General features: G+C 37.2%; 1 protein-coding gene across 6 annotated transcripts in view; it reads left to right on the top strand.

Annotated features, from left to right (window-relative positions):
* The window catches only part of LOC111325029 (uncharacterized), a 225,318-nt gene that overhangs the window by 784 nt on the left and 200,028 nt on the right, over positions 1 to 24,506 (top strand). For 5 of the 6 annotated variants that reach the window (XM_088759636.1, XM_088759637.1, XM_088759633.1 and 2 more), the window contains exons 2-23: positions 2,722 to 2,984; positions 3,639 to 3,765; positions 4,523 to 4,601; positions 5,036 to 5,706; positions 6,544 to 6,637; positions 6,946 to 7,107; positions 7,690 to 7,746; positions 8,203 to 8,270; positions 8,709 to 8,787; positions 13,043 to 13,110; positions 13,600 to 13,678; positions 14,797 to 14,816; positions 15,660 to 15,741; positions 16,612 to 16,649; positions 18,505 to 18,643; positions 20,320 to 20,559; positions 21,291 to 21,522; positions 21,873 to 21,964; positions 22,668 to 22,847; positions 23,061 to 23,234; positions 23,882 to 23,934; positions 24,226 to 24,361. In XM_088759636.1, coding sequence (XP_088615762.1) covers positions 2,722 to 2,984; positions 3,639 to 3,765; positions 4,523 to 4,601; positions 5,036 to 5,706; positions 6,544 to 6,637; positions 6,946 to 7,107; positions 7,690 to 7,746; positions 8,203 to 8,270; positions 8,709 to 8,787; positions 13,043 to 13,110; positions 13,600 to 13,678; positions 14,797 to 14,816; positions 15,660 to 15,741; positions 16,612 to 16,649; positions 18,505 to 18,643; positions 20,320 to 20,559; positions 21,291 to 21,522; positions 21,873 to 21,964; positions 22,668 to 22,847; positions 23,061 to 23,234; positions 23,882 to 23,934; positions 24,226 to 24,361 — 3,133 coding nt within the window. The remainder of the gene's footprint in view (positions 1 to 2,721; positions 2,985 to 3,638; positions 3,766 to 4,522; positions 4,602 to 5,035; positions 5,707 to 6,543; positions 6,638 to 6,945; positions 7,108 to 7,689; positions 7,747 to 8,202; positions 8,271 to 8,708; positions 8,788 to 13,042; positions 13,111 to 13,599; positions 13,679 to 14,796; positions 14,817 to 15,659; positions 15,742 to 16,611; positions 16,650 to 18,504; positions 18,644 to 20,319; positions 20,560 to 21,290; positions 21,523 to 21,872; positions 21,965 to 22,667; positions 22,848 to 23,060; positions 23,235 to 23,881; positions 23,935 to 24,225; positions 24,362 to 24,506) is intronic. The other variant, XM_088759634.1, reaches the window with a different exon arrangement.

Below are 24,506 nucleotides of genomic sequence, written 5' to 3'. Positions count from 1 at the left end.
CTCATCGAAGCACGACGTTAATTCCTTGAGTAGTACTGTAGTTCCAACAGTAAGCTCACATTGAAACTTACTGAGTCTGTATTCTTACTTTATTTTCGCAATACTGCTCTTCCCATGTTTTGAACTATTCTCATTACATACCAAATTCCTAATGAGCACTATTTATTTTATAAATCTCTATATTCTCACGGCCATGCTCTTATGACATGACATGTGCAGTTTCATTTCGACTAGCAGCTGCTAATTTAGTTCCCGTCTACTTAAGCCGTGAGGTTTCGGAACTTTCAAGTTTGTTTCACCGTTCCATCCCGATTAGGACAGATCCTTTCAAATGCAAAATGATCTTAAATTTGACTACGCTGTGAGGAAAGCAGTGAACGTGTCAGCTCTATCAAGTAACGAAATTAGCTTCGCAGTTAAAATCAGCTGGTACTCCTAAGCAACCTTTTTCGTTTTAACTACATTTGACGCTATCTTTAATTTTATTACTGAACAGACGCACGGCAATTTTGAATCTATTTATTAAAATATACGCACGCCAAACATGAAGCAGTTGGCTACTAATGGATAGCGTGATGTAATTTACATAGATAAGTCCTCTAATCAAAAGTCACGCTTAGGTTTGGTATGACCACTTCCGTTTCTGCGCACGCAGAGACGGAAATCACGCATTGGTGGATCACCAAACAACACATGCATTGGCTAATCATCAACTACCAGCCGAAGTAATCGTCGTTCCGTCACTCGATGAGTGATCACGTGCCTTTTCTTAATTAAACACTGACTCCAGTTTCTGCGCACGCAGATAGTCTACGTAATTTTTCGAAGCGTGCTTTAGGTATGCGTATGTTCTTCTCGGGTTCCTTCCTTCTTTAAAATTTCAAGGATAGTCCAAAGCCAATTCGAATCGACGCTGGAAAAGAAAATCACTCATCCTCCTTTTCGGAAATCAATATTGTGGGCTTCCATACGTGTCTTTTTAGGAGGCTAATTCCGCGGCAACTTACACCTGGTCCATGAATAAGAATAAAATGGCTTAATGATCTGCTTACAGAGGCACATGCGGACTGACAAAAACATGAACCAGACTTCTTATTAGACTTTTACAAGCCCTGTGTTGTTTCTTTCAAAGGTTTTGGATGTGGTATGTCTATTCACGCTTTCTGTATGTCACTTGCTGAACGTCGTGCATTTACCGAAGTTTCTGCATGTCAAAGAGGCTCAGTTCAGCCACTGAACGTACAGCCATTTTCCGAAATAAAATGACTGATCTCTGGAAAACTTAGAGCCTTCTGCACCCCAATAATCACAATCTTGGGGTTTTCTCCAAGGCTACTAGTCCTTCAGAATTTTGCTAAGCAAACGAGGGTTTTTAAGTGCCTCTGGAATCTGTAGAGCTTTAGCAGAACCACGACTTCCCTGAGGGTTGCAGTGGTAATATTGGCGTTTGTAACCTCATCTGAAGTAGCAAGGAAAAATGACACCAAAGTATGACTGTCCTATTCAAGAAAGCAGAGGGCTAGCTGGTATCTTCTTTTGCCATAATCTAGCTACTAAACTATTGTTACAGTTCCCTCAAAGGTCACTAAATTTGCAGGGCTTGAGCTTTGAATTGATTGGCATGTTAGCATAATGGACATATTACATTTCATGCTCTTTCCTGGCATCAAGTTGAAACAAAATACTCTCTGCTGTCTGCTCATTTGTCTATTGATAAAGCATGCATACTTTTTTTTTCTAACAAAGTCTAAGTTTGGAGCTGAGGCTGAACATTCCAAAATTTTTTCCCGATTTGAGGATGAAAACGTTTATAAGATGTTCTTAAATTACATGTACACTATTTCAGTAAATCAGTGTTAAATGTTATACAAAATATGCCCATAGGTATTTCGGTTGACTTACATTTGTTATCTTGATTTTATGCTTGTCATTTAACATACTGATTAGTGAAATAAAAACATTCTTAATCCACTCTCAGGCTGAGGAATTTTCTTAATACATTCTTAAAATTCTGGTTAATCTCAGCCATTACGTTCTTTTAAAAAGGTTCTTGTATAAAAAAAAAAAAAAAAAGTGTAAAATAGTTTGGTGTGAGAGGAGTCATCTTGTAACACCAGTACAGTTGATTTGCTTTTGCTGGAATTTTAATTTTGATCCTTATGAATTCTAAAATTCCCATCAAAAAAGCAAAAAAAGTTGTGCATATCATGCCCAAATTTTAGTAAATCCTACATCTTTGGGCAACAGCCAAATCTTGAATGTATAGCTTTTACATTTTTTTAATTTCTACGTAAAATCCCCCACAGTATGTTTGTGACATTCTCGAATTAAATCTTAAGAATACCAAATGAGACATTAAGTTGGGTCTGGAATGCAGAAAAGGGTAACGATTTATGCTAACATTTTGAATAATATCATTTCTAAACAGGTCTACTTGTTGTTTTTGACATTTTTTTATTTTGTAATTTATCACTTCCTCCTTAGTGTCCTCATCAAAGGCTGCAACAAAATGAAAGTTGGCTTGTCTATTGATAACAGCCTGTTATTTTCTTCTTAATGAACAATGTTACAATAATGCCTTGGCCACCACACAAAGTTACTAAACTTATTTTGTTATTCAGCTGATTCTGTGAGAAATATTTAGAAATTTAAATCAAAAAGTAATTTCTCCTACTATGTTAAGTTTGTTTTTATACAAACTAATTTTGATTTTCTTCTTAGATGCGATTATCAATAACAATGGATGAACAATCACACTCTGAGAGTGCAAGAGGGATTCATTATCATAATGTGACAGTCCTGTTATCTGATAATGTCACCAAGCGAAATGATCAAGTATTTATGCCAAACACAATTGTAATGGCAAGTATTAAAAAGAAATGCAAAGGACAGTTTGTTAACAATGTAAAATTCACAGTTAACATGTCAGAAGAAGATGTAAAGAGGACACTTCTTTCACATTTTCCAAATTTGAAAAATCAAAGGTAAGTATATTTTACATACATGTAATTGCATGTTCAGTATTCCACTTAATTTCAGCATTTTACCCCCTGAATGCAGCAGTATATACAAATTGGAGATTATATTACATTGCAAACAGGGCAAAATTTTAGGGATCATGTTTACTGGGGATGATCTCAACTGAATTATTGGTTGATATATTAGTCAACAGTTGGTCAACCCTGCCTTTAATTTCCTTTGACCAGACAATTTTTTTTGTCTGGTGATTATTATTGTCATGTTGATGTCTGGCTCTATGAACAGTAATCAGGCCACATTCAGGCTCTGTTAGGCTCCAAATTTGAAAGTGTATTACCAAAATTATGTTTAAGTAATTAATTATAAATTATTATTAAATTCATATTCTCCTTTCTTTTAACATTTGCATTTTCTCTAACTTCATTTGTTTTCTTTAAGTTTGTTTGTTTTCTTTTCATCCCATTCTTATCAAGGTCTTTGTTGTAAATTTTACTTTTGTTTGGCTTAATTGTGTAACTTAATTAATAATGATAATAATAGTCATTACTATGTTGGCACGTGACTAATGTGTTTCTCCCAACAGTACTTTAAAATTTGTAAATTAGCAGTGTAAGTTTTTGTAGTCTTGTAATTATAGCTTTTGTTTATTTGTTCATTAGATTCTTTTGTGCCTCTGTGGTTGACAACCGCACACGGCTGGAGTTCCATGGTGAAAAATCAGTTTGGGATGGGGAATTCATGAAAAAGACCCTCCAGGGAAATTCAGCTCTTTATATCTTTACTGAGGTTGGTGAAAAAATAAAGATAAAGTCTTGTGCAAAGAGAATAGAGGAAACTGTTTATTGGAAAAACTGATTGAGTTATAGAACTGTGACAAAATTTTCTGTTATGAAGTTATGCTGTTTGATTGCCAATAGTCAAAAAAAAGTTCAGGATGTTATTTAGGCTACATGTAATGGAGAAATGAATTTATTTATTTGTCAATCCGACCCTGTTAGATATCCAACAATCTACATACAGCATAATTAATTTTCCATTTGACCTTTCTTCTATCACCAAGACTTGCTGTATATGTTAGGCAGTCAAAATGTTGCAGTCAAATGATTGTGACTCTGTACTGGTAGACAAACAGTTTAATTCAGATTTATTAATTAAAATAAGGGTTGTTACAGTCTTCAAGAAGCTGCTTTGTCTGAGAAGACCATTCTGTAATGCATTTTTTAATACCTGCTGCTAAATGATTATTTGATTATAATCCTCTCAATACTTTTGAAAAGTGAACGTCCAGCCACACAGTAAATGGTAAGCTAGCTAGCTATAGGATGGCAGACATTTTGTCATGTGCACTGCAAAAATATTTAAAGGATAGTAAAAACATATGGAGCAGAAATATTCTTGAATATTTGTCCTAATGGACACTATCTGTTTCTTAAAACTCAAAGTTTTCCTTGAGCTTCACTCAGAAAAGCATGAACCGGGGTAAATTTTTGCACCATTGTTTATATAGTTATACAAAATAATGTATCTAACTGTTTCTTTACAGATGACAGATTCTGAGTGGTCAAAGACATTGCCACAGAGACCAACTGTTCATAAACAGTGTGAAAATCAAGTGAGGTCAGGTATGCTTGAATGATGTTCATACACAGTTCAGGCACTTTTCAGGTAACTTGTTTATTCAAAAGGAGTGTCAAAGATCTGTAGTAAATACAATCTTTATTTTTCCAAACTGTCTACTAAGATCATTTCAACTGATGTTTTTTGTTCTAGCATGGAACTGATTGTACTTTTGACAAAAGTGCAGTCTCACAGTGCGAGTCAAATATACACACAACTGGTTAATATACTCAGCAAATTTTAATTACACAACAAAACGTCTAGTATGATATATATATATAATATTATATATATATATATATATTCATTTGATAACAAACAAATGCACATGAAAATTGCAGTACTGTCAATCCCATCTAATTTCTTAGAAGGGAGACCTCTACATGTGTAATACACATATTAAATGTTTTTAAGTAATCTGTATGTATGTGACTTCTAGGTAAAAAATCAGGAAAAAGGAAGAATGATGAAAGTGCACCAGCAGCTAAGAGGGCAAAGGAATGCCATGCCATTAAGTGGTATCCCGTAAATATGGTACAATTCAAACCACAGGGACATCCTTCAACATCAAAAGTAACAACAGTGCAGAGCTCACAAAACGTTTATGAAAATCAATCTTCCAGAGCAACTTATTTTAAGAAAAATTCCACTCCAGTCACACATACCATAACAAGCAGCACTTTTGTTCCAGGCCAACAGACACAAGCTTCAGGGGGCACTTTACCATCATCTGCCCACACTCTAGTTTCTTTATTATCTTCTCCTCACCTTAATTTGCAAACCTCAGTTCAGGGATGCCAATCACAGCTGATAAGGCAAAGACAATACCATTTTTGTCAAGATGATTTGACTGTTGGAAAAGATATCTTTGATTCATCACAGCTAGGCAACAGAATTCCAGTTACAAATCTACCAGAACATGGAAAACAGATCCAGACAGGATTAGATCAGCAGCATGTTTTGCAAAACAAAAGTAGTTTGCTACTAAGAACATCTCAGAGTGCTGGTAGTAGTATAGCAAGTAGGTGTGGGGGCACCAGCTTACATTCAGCCACCCAACAAAGAAGAGGAGATCAGGAACAGTCTTACAGACCTGAAGTAGTTCCAGAGGTACAATTAAAAATGATTGTAGTTGCTGAGAATTGTCTGCATATATATGGATGCAGGGCAGGATGGTTACTGTGCAGGTTTAGGATGCTTTTAGTATTTACAAGCCCTAGCTGGGTTGAAATTCTGCTTTTTAATTGATTATTGAATAAAGATGTTATATGCATGCTTTTAAATTGCCTGCCTGCTTGCATGCTGCATTTGGCTAATTGGGATTTCCAGTTATTTAAAATTAATTCCTCTTGACTAATATGTAGGGACACAATGTTAGTTTCACTGGGTTGCCGATAACTTTCCTGGCAATCCAAAGTCAATGATTTTTCCTGGTTTTAATAATGAAAGGTGATATCTTACATTGATTAATCCACTGAGTGTGGATAATTCTATAAGGAATGGCAATACTTACCAGTATACTAGCTGAATCCACAGTTTTTAAGAATAAGATTCTGTATTTTGTTTTATGATGCCACTGTCATATTTTTGTCATTTGTTTTGGTAGTGTATGATACACATAACCCTTAAATCCAAAGATATATGATTGTTAACTATCCACTCTAGCTGCTACACATTTCCTCGTAACTTAGTTGTGAGAATTTAGTGTTGTTTTAGATCAAAACAAAAATTCTACATTATAAGTTTGAACATTATCATTACTTGTTTGCTAGATAAGGTATGAATATTGTAGAGAACGGAGAAGTTGTATTAGTCACTTCTGGGAGTTACAGGGTTAAGAGACAGCATGATGATAAAAGATGCTGCAACTTTCTTGCCATAATGTCTTCATATATTTGAATTTCACTTTCAGTATCATAATTACTTTCTGAATTGATTTAAAAATAGGTACCCTATCAGCTACGGAATATTAGTTACTGTACTGATGGACCAGTCTTTGCTTTTCCAATAATTGGATCTAAATATGGTCTCACTGCATCAGGTAATAATATATTGTAGTTTGGTGTCAGACTGAAAATATAAATTGAGACACTGACAAACTGTTCGAATATATTATTTGTTTGTAGGTGTGGACTACATTTACAATTTTACTTTTTATATTAATTAGGAGAAACCCATCGGCAAAACTTTAGAATTAAGCTTCTAGTCGTGATGATGTTCAGATGTTGAGAAGAAAATGAAGAGCAGGGGTTTTTCATTTAAGTGTTGAAAGGATTTATTCAAAATTTGTCTGCCTGTTGTTTTTTAATTTATCTTAATCTTTTTGGTCTGTGGGTCTTTGCTTGGTAGTGGCTGATTTGCCAGGAATTGTAATGAACAATGACATCAGTTTGTTACCTGTAGAGCCAAGTCCCAGCCAAAGATTGGCTTCAACATGTTTAGCTGACAACACTGCAGGTAGTCAAGTTTCCTTAAACACTCAGGCCCTTGGGGCAAGCTTTATGGAACAAGGTAAACTCAGGTCATGATTTCAAAGCCATGAAAATTTTCTTAATTAAGATACATTTGAAACAATTTGTAGACAAGTGTAAATGTGCTGTCTGAAAGGGATCTTTCTAATTGTGAGACAGAAAAATGTTATTTCTTTTAAAGCTTAATTGCTGAAAAAAAAACAGTTGTAATAAATTTTGTAAAAACCACAATCAAGTAATTGATCATAATGGTGATATCAACTCGATTTAATTTTTGAGATGACATGCTTTGCAGCGGTGGCTCTTGGGAAAAGAGAGCATTTCTGAAATGAAAATGAGGGAATGGCTCTATAATGAGTTAACTGCATGCAGATGTCAATTTATATCATTATATATTCTCATTCCCAAACGAAATTTAATTTTTTCTTGCAGTTAACAAACATACTAATATGGACAAGCCAGACATTAGCAAATTAGAAAAAAAATAAAAAAAAAAATAAGGCCTCTACAGGACTCAAACCCATAACCTCTTATTTTTGCAACAGCTCAAGTAGTTTTCATTACTGTGAAGATCGCTTTCATGTTCATTTCTTAATCCACCAATATGATTTTCATCACACAGCAGGTGATCAAATTTCCCAAAACGTGCAAACCTCAGGGGCAAGTCTGATACAGCCAGGTAAACCAGCATCGAGATAAGGGCATTATCACAATGCAAAATGTACCTTGTAATGAATTAATAACCTACAGTTGTAGACAAAATAGATATTTTGTGTTCTTTTTCCAATAAGCCATTAGCACAAGGTTTGATTTCCTTATTTAAAGGTCAGTGGCATAAGAAAGAGCAGTTAAATTAATATTCATTAATATTCAAATTTTATTTTGAAAATGAAAGTCTATATAAAAATATAATTTTGTTTCTCCTGGAACACAACTGTTTTAATATGGTGATTGGCATGTGTAAATTGGTGATGAGTTGCAATCTATTTGATTCTTGGAATGTAGTTAATTAACGTTGGCCCTTCCTGCATTCAAACTTGTAGTGCTCCTCATTGAAAGAAGAACATGTTGTGAAATAACAACAAGTCAAGCAGTAACTAAGAGATAGGTGTATTAATTTTTATTTTCCATGTAGGGATATTACACATTGATCCTTCTCAACAACCAGCTGCAACTGTAGATCAGCAACCCATTTCACATGAGGTATATTTATTTTTGGCATTTTATCTATATTTTTGAATGGGTCATGGTCATGACTGCATTGGCTTGGGCTCAAATTTGGATAGCCTGAAATCAACCCCACCTCTCTTCAGTAATAAAGATAAGTCAATTGCTATTAATTTTATTTTTATGAAAATCAGTTGCTCTAGATTACCGGACTTAAGTTCCTCTAGCTGATTCAAAGCCCATGCATCCACATGAAAACAGTCCTCCCTAGAGAATGTGTATGTTTTAAAGAGCCTGAGTCAGGTGCAATCCTTGGTCTCAAGTCAGTAATTTGCTTATAAATTATTCTTTCCATAATTTCATAATTAAGGGTACAAACTAAATTACCTTTTTCTCTAGTTTTATATGTGACATATAAATGTGCAAACTGAAATAGTTTGCTTTATTCATAATGATAACCTCTCAATCATGTAGTCACCCTCTGGATTGGATTCAATCAGGAACAGTACCATTGGTGTGGCTGTAGCTAGTGACACTGCTGAGCAGTCAGGAGGTAAGGGTAATGGTTCATTCACTATATCTTTTGAACGAGTGAGAGGGCTGCAAAGGAAACTATGTGGCCTGAGGTCATGACTTTTGAATGGAGGGGCAGGAAGGTACAAGCATCATGACCTATAGAGCCAAATACTTCCTCCCCAACCTGACTTGGTCAGTAAGTATTTTTATTGTATTTGTATGACTATTAGGGCTTGTCTTGTTTGAACCCAAACTAAGGATACGAATAGGAACGCTGAATGACTTAAAAAGGATTATACATTGATTTATGGAAACTACTTTTACGGGAAATACGTCCTTTACTTGAACTCACTACATATACTAGGGTGCGTGGTTTTGTCAGATTTTGACTAAACTTTGCCAGAACATTCGGAGAGGTCCCTATTTTATTGACAGTGACCTTAAGGTGCAAACAGTGCATATTATACTTATGTGGGTACTATAATTATAATACAACAACTTTAACATGTTTTACTAACAATGGAGTAAGTGATCAAATTTCTCAAAACACTCAAGCCTCTGGGGCAAGCCTTGCAGAGCAAGGTGATGATTTCAAATTAGCCATGCAAATTTCCCTTAATGAAGGTGTATTTGAAAGCGATTTTTAAGTGTAACTATTTTCTTTTCTTCTTTTTTGATTAAAAGTAGACTTGATTACTTCATTCAAAGGTTAATTAGTAGCCCAAAAAAAGAGCAGTCTTGGTGAATTTTGTAAAAAATACAATCAGTTAACTGGTGGTGTATATAAACTAGCTATATAAAGGGTGAAAGTTTCTAAAGAAACTAGTGCTGCGTTGGTGGGAGTAAAAAGGTAATTTGGTTATTTCAACTAAGTTGAAATTGTAAAATAATATTGGCCACCGTAATGAGTTAAAAAGCTGACGTTTCGAGCGTTAGCCCTTCGTCAGAACTTAGTTCATATAAACTAGTTGATGTAAACTTAGTTGATATTAACTTGATGTCGTTTTAATGAAAATGCTGCTGCAGTTATGGCTAGTTGGAAATATTAAGAGAGTGCAGTTGAACCTGTATTAAGCGGTCACCCACAGGGGATGGCTGAGTGAGTGACCACTTGATACAGGTTGAGCGCTCAATACAGGTTCCACAGACTAGGGATAATACAAAAAAATGACACACAACCCCACTTACAGGAAAGCGATACAGAGAGGCCGTTGGGACTTAGTAAAGAGTGAAAAACTAGGGCAGATGTGATGACCTTACCAAAAGAACAGGCTGATGGTGTAACAAGCGAATGCTCAAGCTATGACGAAGTCTTCCTCGGAACAGTAGGAAGCCCAATTTAGTTCACAAGTATCAAGCAGAGGAAAGCTGCACCATTTAAGTCACAGCAGACCTTCATGGTACACACACAGTACTCTTACCTCTTACCTGCAAGGATATCACTGGTGTGGAGGTAAATGTTATTTCAAAAGAAGATTGTGGCAGATTCAATCCCGATCGCCAACAGAGACACCATGGCCTAACACGTTCAAGGATTACAGCATACCTAGCTAGGCTATGGTAGTATTAAAAAGTTCATTTTTAAATACCAATGATGTACCAGGACCTGCAATGCTTAGTTGTAAAACCTGTAAGGCACTTGAGCTAGTAAAATTTAGTTGCAGCGTAGAAACCTCCGAGGAAGACAAGGAGACTCGCCTTAATGAACACACACTATGCAATCCTCAATACAATTCATGTTTGAAAGGGAAGTTGCCCCAATGGTAGAAGTTGGTGTGCTCATTCTAGGAAGCGAACCCACAGACTGGGTTAACAGTATATTCCTCTCTGAAACAACCTATGACTACGGAGAAGTCACCAAAATCAGAGTTTGTCGCGACCCACACGACCCAAAAAGGCAATAAAGTGTGAGCATTACTATACTAAAACAATTGATGAAGAGTCAAACAGCTTGGCACTGCCAAATTCTCTGGTTTGGTTGATGCAAAGGAAGGCTACTGGCATGTACCATTAGATGAAGTCAGCTCCTACCTGGCTACATTGAACACCCCAGTTTGGAGATGTTGTTTCACCCAGCTTGTAACTGTCAAGGTTAAATATTAGTGACGTTTCCGGCAGATCATATTTCAGAACCGCGTGCGTCTTTACTAGTAGTCTGCATGCGGTCTAAGTTTTTTGTGTTTGTGAAGTTTATTGAGTTTGTTGCGAAGTTTATGGATCTTGCGTATATAACTAGTCAGGCGTACAGAGAGGACAATCGGTAAGCGCATGTTTTTACCTTTTTTAGTCTCATTTCGTCGGTTTATTTCTAGCTAGTTTAGTTGTTTTGCCATTTCCTGCATTCGTGTTTTTATTACATCCAATTATTGTTCGGCTTTGTTCTTTCATGTCGCTTAGACAAGATATTTTCGCTTGTATTTTAGTTTGACGGTTTTTGAGCATTGGTACATTGTAATAAAGATAATTCATTGGAAATCAACACAAAGTCCAGTGGTCTTAATCAGTGCTTCGACGTCCTTATTTCTAATTCTGAACTTGCGGTAATCGCGCCTGGAGTCAGTTACACAGCTCCCCTTTGGCCTTGTTGTATCACGAGATGTGTTCCAGAAACATTTAGTCAGGACTAGAAGGCCTAAGAGGAGTCCCCAGTATTGCTGATGATACGCTCATATAGGGAGCTACAGAGGAAGAGCACGATGCAAATATGATAAACCTAATGATCAGATCTAGGGATAGGGGAAGAAATTTAAACAAAGACAAACTGCAGTTTAAATGCCGGGAAGGTACCTTCTGTGGACACATGAAAGATCGTGATGTGCCAATAGCCAACGCCCACCTCTAGCAAAGGTCAACTTCCAAAAATATGCATCAACCACTTCACACAGAATCTCCTCGCATTTCCAACAAAGCTACAACAGATTTGTGACAAAACAGGGGAAGATAGTACATTTTAGTAGCTAAAAGAAGTGGTCTTTGGGTGATGGCCACAGAAAAGAAAAGAGTGCCCCCAACTGCCCCTATGACTATTTAAATTTCAGTGTAGAACTGACCAAATGAGATGGCACTGTAATTACCTCCCACTCTCAGACCTGAGGTCCTCAACATCATATACTAAGGCCATCTAGGGAATTGTTCGATATCAGTGGCCAGTGATACTTCCTACCAACAGACCAAATCGGCAAGTTCCTGTCATCCCTACGCAGCTTATGACTGATGATAGCCCGGAGTGCAGCTTAGCAGAATTTAAGCTCTTTATGAACGTTTACAGAGGAGAGCACAATACTAGCTCCTTGATCTACCTCCAATCAAATGGATTTGCTGAGGGAATGGTTCAGACTGTGTAGAGCATTCTCCAAAAGTGCGATGAGAACAGAGAAGACCTATACCTTGCTATTCTGTCCTTCGTAGCCACTCTCTTGGGTCACCAGCTGAAGTCTATGGCAGAGCTGTTCACAAACAACAAATTCAAAGCCAGATTACCAGTGTGCCAGAGGGCCCTTCTCAACAGTCCTGATAATGAGGCAGTGAAAACCATCAGACTCAGCAGTACAGAAGCCACCTATCGAAGAACGCAGTCCAAATTGTGACCAGAAACAACGACAGCAAATGGCAAATGACCCTTGATGCCAATGGATGGTAAACTCAGTGTGCCAACGGACAACGAGTCCTGACCTAGTTAGTCTCACAGTGACATCACAGAAGGACAGTACAGCGGCTAGACTGGGATCTTATGATACAGCCTTAACGAACAACGTTCTGTGAAGGACCTCAGGCACAGCTGAGGATATGTCACCAGATGTGGGAGAGCTGTGATACCTACACATAGGCTAAACCAATAAGATTAGAGAAATTGAAGAATAGATTTATAATAATAAGAACACTGAGGAATACGCTTATAACAACTGAGGAATGTCCCGGTATAGAATACGTTCGATCTCTTTGTTGATGTGGTATTATTTCTAAAGGAAGGGAGATGTCATATTATTTCATATCATGTACTTCATTAGACCTCAGGCGCTCAAAAAGTACCACTTTTTTTAGGGATCAGCCCTATTGTCTGCTTGTGTTGTCATGTAGTGCTAATTGCGTTGTTAAAAATGAAGAACTCAGAAGGAATTATTATTTCAGGCATGGTGAGTCATTTGATCCTGGAAATGCAGTCAGCCCTTCCTGTAAAATGTTAAAACTTAGCTAATAAAGCTTTGCATTGAAATAAGGATAGCTTCGAGAGAATGACAAGAGCAGTTACATTTAAATATGCTTAACTAAGAACTTTGTTATTTTCCATGTAGCAACATCAGAAACTGATCCTTCCCAACAAACAGCTGTGACTACAGATCGGGAACCCATCAAAAATGAGGTATTTTTATTTTCAACCTTTAAATATCTTTAATTTTGGAATTGTCGTGTTCTTCCTATACTTACATGCTCTCAGAGAGGGAATTCAATGTACAAAAATTGTTATATGCTCTTGACAATTTTTTTTTATGTAAAATATTCTGAAAATGGGGTGACTGAATTAGTTCAACCTCAGTGACTAAACTCTCAAACACGTAATAGTTAGCAATAACAGTACTTGATCCTAGCTTATTATTAATTGCATGTAAATAGATTTAGAGATCATAAAACTTGCAATGAAAGTTATCAATTTGTGGGCTGCCTTTGTTTGGCAGTCAAACTTAAGACTTGTTTTAGTGTTTATATCAATGTTTTGAATGGTCTGGCCAAACATATTATGAACTGAATATTATTTACTTTCCATATTTTTTTTTGCACAAAACCAACTTCCTTCATTATGATCAAAATTTCTGTAATGCTTTCTTGACCTAATCATTTTTCAATCATGTAGTCAGACTCTAGCCAGGATGCGATCATGAACAATACTGTCGGTGTTGCTCAAGCTAGTGACTCTGCTTATCATTCAGAAGGTATGGTGATAGTTCATGCAATTTGTACTTTGAATGAGTGTATGGACTGGATGGGAAAATATTTGGCCCAAGCTAACTGCTGTAATGCTGTCTGACTAAAAGGGGATTACTATGACAGCAAAAACGTTTTGTACATTTTTGAAAGGCATTACAATGAATAAACTCACGTGTTATTAAACAACGCGACTTATTTTGTCATCGCCATTATATTTTAAGTTTAAGTCCTCAACTGGAATTTGTAACAAATGTTGGATCACATGGCTTTTTATAGACCAGGGACCGATTCGTCAAATGTCCCGGTAACTGGACAATCACAAAGCCTCTGTTTAAAATGTAAATTTTAGGAATAGGGAAGCAAGTTTTGCATCCAAACCAGTCCATTCTGTTTTTATCGCTATTAGAAACTAGTGTATAATTTAGCTAATGATAAAAAAAGAGCAGACAGCTCTATGGGCCCATTTGTTATTACATAAATGATGTTAACTGTGAAATTAGGCTTCTTAAGATCTTAATTTTGGTTAAAATAACTTGTATTCGTGGGTGTGGTTGTGATACTGCAGCCTTACAGTGCCCTGCTTAACATGGTTAAGTTATACATGCAGATGAATTTGTTGATGGTGTGGAGGTATTGAAGGTGCAGTATTGTGGTCTTATAACACTGCCCCTGTTCAGACTAGTGTGTGTCACCCTTTTTGTATCGCATGTGATGAACTGTATTGTATTTGAAAAAAAACTCTCCATTCCAAACATAGGATCTTGTTTTGAGATTTTAGCCCAGAATTGTTTTATGCAAGGGATGCTTAACTGGGAAATTTTAGTTTAAAAGGTTCTTAAATTTTAGGCGGGCTTCATTGTGGCTGAAGTGTTGGAATGGCCCGCGTATGGGTCACTCTCAGAAATTGAAGCTTTCAGTGCGTTTATGTGTTCTGCTACACGTATATGTAAAGCATATACTATTCTCCAGGAATTGTGCAATCAACTTTTGGTTATTTTTTCGGTGGAAATAATCGATAATGCCTGCCTGATACATGTCTGAATAATATGTAAAAAGAAAATATGTTAGAGAGCGACACAATTTACTTATATGTATTGACCCTTGTAATTCTTTTCTCCCATAGATCTGTGCACGCCTTCCGAGGTATGTGTCATCCATCCAAAGCTCTTGCTTAAAATTGTATCTGTCATTTGGTTAAAACAACTCCTCCTCGAAAAAAGGCTTAAGGTCACATGAACTGTGAGAAATATGGGGTATGAAAGACGGCATATTTATAGGAGAGGAGTTTTAAACATTTATGAGACAGTTAACTGAAAAGAGTTAATTTACATTTGACCTTTAAACTTTTTTCATGAGCAGTATCAAAATGTGGAGGCAATAAGCAAAAAGGGATCCCTTTGAGTGGAGAACTTTTTTTGTCTCTCCATAACTTTTCCGTTGGTTGGGTCACTATGGTCATATTAAGGGTAATTGTGAAGAAGAGCTCCCAAAAAACCTGTCGGCCATTTTTCGGCTGTTTGTCGGTCGACTGTCGGCCGACAGTTGGCCGTTTGTCGACCGACAACGGACGACAGTTGGCCAACAGTCGCTCGACAAACGGCCAACTGTCGGCCGACAAAACGGCCAACTGTCGGCCGACACAACGGCCAACTGTCGGCCGACGGTTTGCCGACAGTTTTAGTCAAAAGTGTCGGTCGACAAACGGCCGACTGTTGGTGACCTGTCGGCGAAGTGTCGGTAACTTGTCGGTTACAACGTGTCGTAAACTTTACCTTATTTATCGATAAAAAGTGAATCGAAAAGATACACTGCGTACTGTATGGGAAACTTTAGTATGTTTAGTACTGGCTGACCTCTAAATTTCTTTACTTTAAACTAGGATAGATCTAGCTCTGGATAGATTACCTTTCTGTAATCAAACAAAAATAGGAAACCATTGTGAGGAGCTTCTCATTTGTTTGAATTAAATCTCTTTTCCTATGGCAGATTTTTGGTTTTTCTGGGCAAAGTGACTCTGTTTTAGAGGAGGGTAAAGATGTGTTCTTTGAACTTTTGACCCCTACTGGAGGTAAGTCGCAAAAACCATGACTTAAACTTGAGCCTCAAGTTAAATGTAGTGAGTAGTTCTGAAATATTTTTACAATATGAGAGAACATACAATGAGTGTGAACTGAGTGTTACTCACTTAGTTGGCAATTTACCATCTTTTATTCAGGGCCCTCTTATGAATTTATTGATAGCTATATTCTTTTTCAAGCAAAAGGATTTACTTATTATTGTATCATTAATTTGAACAAAGGATGCCAGCTAACGCTTGAAACCCTTTACGGTGGCCAGTTTACATAATCAACTTAGTCGATCATAAAACCAAATTACCTTGTAAAGGCATACCCTGTTCAATATAATCACTCAAATGCTTTTAGCGTTTACATATGCTTTCAACACTTTTTAATTTAATCTAATTTAATTTAATTTAGTCCATTTTCGCTGCATTAAGTTTTGCAGTGGGGAAGGACTAGAAAGGAACATATGAACCATTCATGCTAGTCCACCCTCCCACCCATCCCACCCCAGGGGAGGGCATCATCACACAGTAATCTCGTGTGTGGGAAATTAACGTCTCCTACCCCAACCCTGCAGGACCTTCATTTATTCGTCCCTATCCGAGGAGACCAGAATATCTAACCATTTCTTGATGTTATAGAAAGGTAGCAAATTCTTCTCAATTATTTTAAGACCCTGAGCGTTGGTCCGGCCGGGCTCGAACCCTCGACCTCCCGCACATCAGTCCAGCGCTCTATCCATTGAGCTAACCGGGAAGCGGTTACATTTTAAGGGTTACATTGCTATAGGTGTTTTCCTACAAAAATAGGCTTAACTGTTTACAAATTGTTTTGGATAGCATTCAATTTCTAATTCTAAGTTTGAATTTTTGTAGTGGTCAAGCAAATCTTTCCTGCAACAGGACAAATCCAGGTAATCGTTTGATAATCGAATTGTTTTTTGTTTTGTTTTTTACTTTGCGCGCAGCGTTTTATTTTAATTTGCTTCTACCGTAGAATTGCCAGTCTTGCCTTATCTTTTGTTGTGGTGTAAGTTTTGTGCAGAATGCTTAATTTATAACCCAAATTCCCGCAGTATGAACAGGTATTATTATAATGCTGGCAGCGTCCGTGGGCAATATGAAGGAAATCCTGTGTTCTAAATGGCTACACGAACAAATTTCCCGTTTTGATCCCGCTAAAAAAGAAAAAGAAAACGAGTTTCGTAAGTTTTTCGTGCAACAAAAACTGGAAAATATAAAAATTTAAAAGCAAAGTGATATGAAAGCATGGAAGCGGGTTTGTGTAACAGGAAACGGGGCAACAGAAGTTAGTGCCATTCCCGAGCAGGACCTGAATTTGCTTTTGTGGAAATATTTTAACAACTCAAAGAACACCCATCAAATAACTTAAATTTTCAATTTGCCAAATGTAAAACGATCACGCACCATCAAAGCTAGCTTTCTTTCTCAGGTCATTCTTGTTTTTACTATGCAATAGAGCTTGTTCGGTCAAGATCTATTTAACAATTATTCCACGAGCGTGCGTTGGATATGAGATGATAGATAGCCAACGAGGCGCGTAGCGCCGAGTTGGCTATAATCATCTCATATCCAACAAGTGCGAGTGGAATAATTGTTTTATTAAAAACGCCCCCAAGAAATAATTATTTTGTAAGAAGAAACCAGATTTTTTAGCTCCCTTTTGATTTTAAGCTGACGCGTACGCTTACCATATTTGTAGATTATGGTATATTGGCTCATATACCATAATGGCTAAGCCAATAAAAAGTCTTGAATTGCATTATCCATTGATCCAGTTTTTAATAAATCTTATTAGACGTTTTGTCGTGTAGTATCGCTGAGTATTTTTACGAGTTGTGCCGTATTTTGACTCGCCCTACGGGCTCGTCAAAATACAAACGAATGAGTAAAAATACTCAGCGATACTACACAACAAACCGTCCAATAAGTTATTTACTATCCAACACGCCAAGCTGTTTTTCTAGTGCGGACGAATTTCGCAGATATTTATTTACGGGGAGTATTCGAAGCGGAACGGAATTGGCGCGTTGTCGTGTTGCTGTTTCTATTTTCTTCAATAAATGAAGAAATTTCCTGGTCGTCTAGCTGTTTTTCTTCGTTCGATTCATCTAATAAACTTGGATCTATATTTGCCAGCCATTCTGACTCTTCGTCGTCGGAAATATGATTCAAATTGTCCGCCATTTTTTTTTTCGTAACTACAATCCAAATCTTCGTTTGCACGATGCGAGAAAACCTGTTTAACCGGTACTCTAGAATACAAATACCACGTGATATTTATACTCGTCTATGGCGTTATTTGTACTCTACTAGGTGTAGTCGGATAATAAAGGTGGATATTAGCCTCTTTTTTACTTTTTTGTAGACCTCAACTTTGTCTCGGTCCACAGAAACACTTACAAAAAAAGATGTTGGCCAATATCAAGCCATCTGACTTCACGCTTGGTCAATAAGGCATTTCAGATAGCATTTAAGCGGATCGTTTTATTTCACTGTGACTACTTTTAATGGAGTTGCAAGATCTTTTCCTTTCTGATCATTTTGGTCCTGATCCTGTCTTATGGACTTTATGTGTTTCCAGTGCAATAATAGCACAACAATTTTCTTTAGACCCATCAAGTCTTCGGCAGTAGATATGGATCATAGCCTCGAGTACCGTAAAGTGCCCCGAGAGAAAGTTATTCAAAAATATTTCTAGTGATTTATTACCTTGACGGTCATTTTATTCCTTGTCAATTTTGATAGGAAATTATACCCTTCTGCATCACTTTGAGGGAAGAATTGCCTAAGGAGTACAAAAAGTTGAACCTAAAGGCCAATTTTGAGGGTGTTGATACGGTACCTTTGGAAATAGAAAATGGTAAAACACTAACTGGAAACATAGGTAAATAGATATTTAATAATTAAGTAACAGTGTATACATGGAAATAGGTTGCAACTACTACAAATTAATTTCAGGCTTTAATTAAGTAATCATCATCAATCTTTTTCATGCCTCGTGGCACATAGGGCCTTCACAGAGCTTTTCCACTCCTCTCGATTGGTTGCTGCTGTCCGCACCTCCTCCCACGACCTCCAACCTGCCTCTTGCCTTTCTTTCTCTACTGTACGTCTCCAAGTAGTTTTTGGTCTTCCCCTTCTCCTTTTACCTTCTCGCGCCCAGCTCATAGCAACATTGCAATCATTATTACGATCTTTTCTAAGAATGTGACCAATCATTTTCCATCTACGAGACATCACTTCCGCACTCAGTGGCTTCATACCTGCCCTTTCCAGTAGCTCTTTGGTGCTGACATGGTCTTGCCATCGGATTCGGAGGATCCTTCGTAGGCACCTCTTATGGAATACATTCACTGCTTTCTCATCTCCTTTGTTCATCTTCCATGTCTCAGATCCATAGAGTCTGGCACTACTAGAGTTTTATACAGCCTCAGTTTTGTTTTCCTCAATATGTTATTAGAGATCCAGATCTTCTTTAGTTTGTTAAAGGCACCTCTGGCTTTTGATAACCTGTTTTTCAAGTTCTTCATACCACCACTCTCTACAAACTTTGGTCCTTAAGTACACGAACTCATCGACATCTTTAATATCCTGTCCATTAATTATGATCTTTTCTTGGTTCTTTGCATTGATCCTCATCGCTTTTGTCTTTTCTTTGTTGATTTTGAGTACCACCCGTCTGGCCTCCTGAATCTGCTGCTTGGTAGATGAGAGCAGGACTATATCGTCCGCAAAGTCCAGGTCATCCAGATTTGTTGTAAACTTCCATCTAATACCATTTTCACCATTGCCAACTGCTCTTCGCATTACCCAATCCATAACAATCAAGAACAAAAATCCCGACATATTACATCCTTATTTTACACCAGTTTTAATGTCAAACCACTCACATGTTTCCCCCTGGTCTTCTACAGCACACTTGAAGTCGTCATGAAATACTCTTACCATTTTCACGATCTTCTCCGGGATTCCATACTTGGCCATTATTACCCACAGACTTTCTCGGTGGATAGAGTCAAAAGCTTTTTCAAAGTCTACAAAGTTTAAGTACGGGGTTGCCTGCCATTCGTTGACCTGACTGTTCAATTATGTTCCGCAGGATGAAGATCTCAGGCTTATAATTGAGTAGAAGAGGATAACTTAGCTTTTCCAGAATATTTCATTAATTTTTTAGGTCTCTCAAGTCTCTGTACTATAAACATTGCTGACGATCAAGAAATTCAATCCATGATTTATTAGTTAGAAGTAGCAGAGAAAAATCCTTGAAGAAACTTTGTTTAAGTGTTGACAACAAACCCTATTGAATTTTTCCCACCACCAACAATTCACTAAACTGTACACAATATACTTAAGATGAAGAAACCTTCTAATCGAAGATTAATCAATTTACAGCTGTATTAGATCTACTCGCGATGTTAAGAAAACCAGGTGTTGCGACAAAATGAAATACAACGAATTACCAAGTACAGTACTGATAGATAGGGTATATCTTCAATAGAAATGAACGAAATTGATGTGACGTTTGGTTTCTTTCTTTTCTTTTTTAACTTTTAATGTCAGTATCTAATAAGATAGGAAAGGTGAAAGTCAGCGTGGAGTATGATGGGTCAGACGGAAGATCGATTGGATATACCGATTTTACCTTTACCGTGAATGCTCAGGCTATACTTGGAGAAATTGTTCTAGTTAAGAGGAACCAGAAATTGCTTTTTGATGCGTTAGGAAAAACTCCCGGAATAGAAGGAACTAGTGGTGGTGATCCTCAAGAGGCTGCCTCTCGTGGTGCAGCCATGGGAGCAGGTAAATACTGGCCGTGCGACAGTGCAGGATTGTTTACTCAAAAAAGACTTGTCAGTTTTTTTGGAAATCGCAGAGATTGAAACAAAATTCTTAATTTACGGTGACCCAAAGCGTAGCATGGGTGAGATTAGAATCATAACGGAGAAGGAAAAGGTAAAGAATGCTCACCCAAGTATCATGTTCATAATTGACCGTACTACAGCAAGGTGTAGAGGCTAACGTAGGCTAATTGCTATACTCAATTTATCAGAGTATTCCAGAGAAACCGCTAAATCTAGTCTCGTGTGTATGCATTACCGTGGACTCAGAATCCTCAGGGTTATATTTGATTGTATGTCTCAATGAAATGGTGTGGAGTAAAACATTCGTGGACTGCTATAGGAAAGCTACGTTTTCCAGTGTAATATTTTTATAAGGCAAGACCGAAATGATCTGAATAGTAGTGTCTGAATTGATTGTAGGAGAGGATTGTATTTTTCTTGCCTTTATTTGCTCTCGCGCCCCTCTCTCTTACAGTCAAATTTGAACTAAAAACAATCGTTACTCAGTCATTCTTAGTTTCCCCTCGCTTTTCTGATATTTTTCTTCTTATTCGCAAATTCTTCTATGTTCCTTTCCTTTTGTTTAATTGGTTGTTATTATGACTTTGGTTTTGGTTTTATGACTGTCAATCTAAAAGTACTACATTTTGTTATATAACTATATATGTCGAGTTTGGATTGTTTTAACAGGATCTTCTAACCTGAATAAGAGAAGTGATGCTCTATCCATAAGAGTTCTAACCCTACTGTTGTACAAAGCTGCTGAATTAGATGGCTATGAATTTCTTGAAATGGTTTTCAGCACCTCAGCTGGAAAAGTAGTTTTTAAACATTACAAGAACAATTCTACATTGCCTGAGGATGTTGCCAGAGCTAATGGGCATGCCATCTTGGGCGATTTCTTGGAGAATGTGAATAAAAGGTAATGTATTTACGTTTCTTTGGCGTGTATTGAAAGCTAAGTTTGTCATTTAAAACGTAATGCAAATATTATTCCTAGTCAGGTCCTGGAGTAAGATAAATTTGGACAACATTGTTATCTCTGCAGATCTTTGGGTGTAAGTTCAGTCCCTTGTCCTTGTGTTCTAGCTCGTGTTCATGTCCGAGCCACTTTCTACTCTCACTGTGCTTTTCTTTACCAAAACGATGTACAACCCAGTTTGTGCGAGGTGACACTGGCACTTTTCCTAAATTTTATACAGAAGCTGTAAGAAAAGGTGTTAATTTTCAACATGACAATACCTTGCATTAGTCACTTTTCTGTTTGTGCAGGTTAGCAGTAGAAGCAGGTAATGAGGATAGCAGTGAAACCATTAATTGGTTGGAACTGAAGCATGCTGCTGAGAAGGACGTTTGTCTACCTGGTAAGTGTTCACTTTTATTACAAAATACATGCCTGGCTGCATATCACCTGCAGTTAAGGTTTACTGCAAACAGTGAGTATTGCTATAATAGCTATCAACAGCTCCTTTTAGTGTCTTTTCAGTAGGGTCCCAACTAAGAGATCATGAAAAACATGTAACCTTATTGTCAGGAATGTTTGCAATCTTCTTAATGGTTGGCTGGTTGCATGGGTATAATTGTAACCAGGAGTAGATTAGAGAAGACAATAACTATTGTTTGGGGCTAATTTATTCGCACCAGGTACTGTTGATGCCCAACCGGTAAGTTCCCCGGATGGTAATGTGAATCAGAGTGACTACAAAGCAGATGATGATGCATCAACATGTTCATCAATCTCTTACGGTGAAATAGATATCAGCGAAACGGGTGATTCAGAACACGGATATCCATGTCACATGTCAATAAGTAGAGGTTTATTTCAATCAGCGAGTACCGCTACACCGACAATCAACAGCTCCTTTAGTGTCTTTTGTAGAACGGGTTTTGGGGAACCTGGGCTCGATCTTGGCCTGTCCCAAACCAGGAGATCATGAAATACATTTGACCTTGCTGTAGGGAATTTCTGCAATTCTTTTATTGTCTGATTGGCTGGTTCCACAGTGTAAGTGTGGCAAGAAATAAGTGAAAACAGACCACAATTGTTGTTTTATTTGTTCACACCAGGTACTGATGATGCCCAATCGGTAGATTCTCCAGGTGGTGACATGAACCAGAGTGGCTACGAAGCAGACGATGAAGTATCACCGTTGCCGTCACCCGCAGACACTGATGCGATTGGTAGCGAAATGGATGATTCACAGCATGAATCATCCATTCATGCTGATTCAGGGCAAATCACATTAGGTAGTTGTGGACTTTTTTCTCTCAGAAATAATTGCTCTGCCAATTCTACTCCCATATTATTTTTGTGCTATCACTCAGGCTTTTAGAATCATTTCAACAGAGCTGCTGTCCATTTTGATTTACTTTTCATAGTTATACATCTAAAATTCAATTTTAAAAGCCTTGCAATATCTTCTGACGTTTTTAGCTTACCATGTTGTTCTATATCACTAGATAAGAATGATTCTCTTGGTTCAATCGCGACCGAGGCTGAAAGGCAACGACATCAGATAGGAAACAATCAACAAGCGGGGAGTGGGTCTTCATTTACAAACAGAGATGATTCTGAGGAGGAAATAGAACCCTCGCCTCATGGTACAGATAATGTGGAGAAAAACTCAGCTCAAGGTAAACTAGATCGAGCATTATCTTTGATTATTTATCGATTGAGAAAAAACATGCCCGTACGTTTTTAAGGCAACGAAGCTTAGACCTGTTTATAAGGCGTAGTACACATTGATTATGGGTCAAATAAAAAACATTGAGTGATGAATTTTCTTAATCTAAAATTCAAAATCTTCCACTTGCTGACATACAAACTTTCTGCCGGAGTTTGTTTTCTAGAAGAACTGCCTTTGGTTTATTTGTTTAAAAATAGTTGATGATGATTTAGGTCCAGCACAAAGTTATTTGATAACGATTAAAGAGCACGGAATATTTGAAAAATAAATATGATGAAGGCTTTAGTACTAAATTGAATATTATTTTTTATGTTATTTATTTAACTTTTGTTCTGTAAATTCGGTTTGGACGGGGAAAGTATACCCGGCGATTCGCAACAGAATAACCCGCCGGTGCTCCGGCGGGTGCCAGGTATTTGGCGTTGTTTGGTGGTTGGTCTAGTTTAATGTATTTTGGTATGCCTTGTTGTAGTTCACCAAAACATACAGCTATGCATCGTAATCTGAACTTATTTTGTTTACAGCCTAGTCGATATTTGTGATAAATGTTAATCTTTACCTAAATCTCGTTGTAATTTTTTGTGCTATGTATAGAATCATCTGCGGGTGATTGTGCCGGATTGATACCTGATTGGGCATACACAGAGGTAATGTTAGACTTAAAGTGTTATTATTATCACTCCTATCATCGATTAGGATTATTATTTTGAAGTATATATTGGCGACAAAATAATCATCTATTGATGTCAGTGGATTAAGGGACAGGTCTCAAGGTGAGTAAAGTAACCAATGGGAGCGTGGGCTATTGGAGAGAACATTCCAGGTATGTAACAAAAATAAAAAGTCCATCAAAGCAAAAGTAGGTATACAATATGTCACTACGATAGCTAAGTCTATTCATGTTCAACTATTTTCCTTTTAATTCATTTTACCATTAGGAAAAGAGAGAGCTTGAAATACTTTTCTTGGATCCACTGCCAGATGATGTTATATCATATAAGGCTGATTTTGAAGGTCTTGGAGTGGCCAACCTGATACGAAAAAACTCTTACACCTTGGTTGGTTATAATCCAAGTAAGTTACGTGTGCTTATTAATTCTCTCAGTAGGTACTTTGACAAGTGGGTTAGGATACGGCGTCCAACTTGTCACTACTTAATGCGTAGCAAACTTTGCCTATTGTTATGGTTTGATTATTCTCCGGTATCTTTTCATCAGAT

This window comes from Stylophora pistillata, chromosome 5, assembly GCF_964205215.1.
Source record: "Stylophora pistillata chromosome 5, jaStyPist1.2, whole genome shotgun sequence".
NCBI classification, from domain to species: Eukaryota; Metazoa; Cnidaria; class Anthozoa; order Scleractinia; family Pocilloporidae; genus Stylophora; species Stylophora pistillata.
Note: the sequence above shows the minus strand (reverse complement) of the source record. Positions and strands in the feature narration are given on the sequence as shown.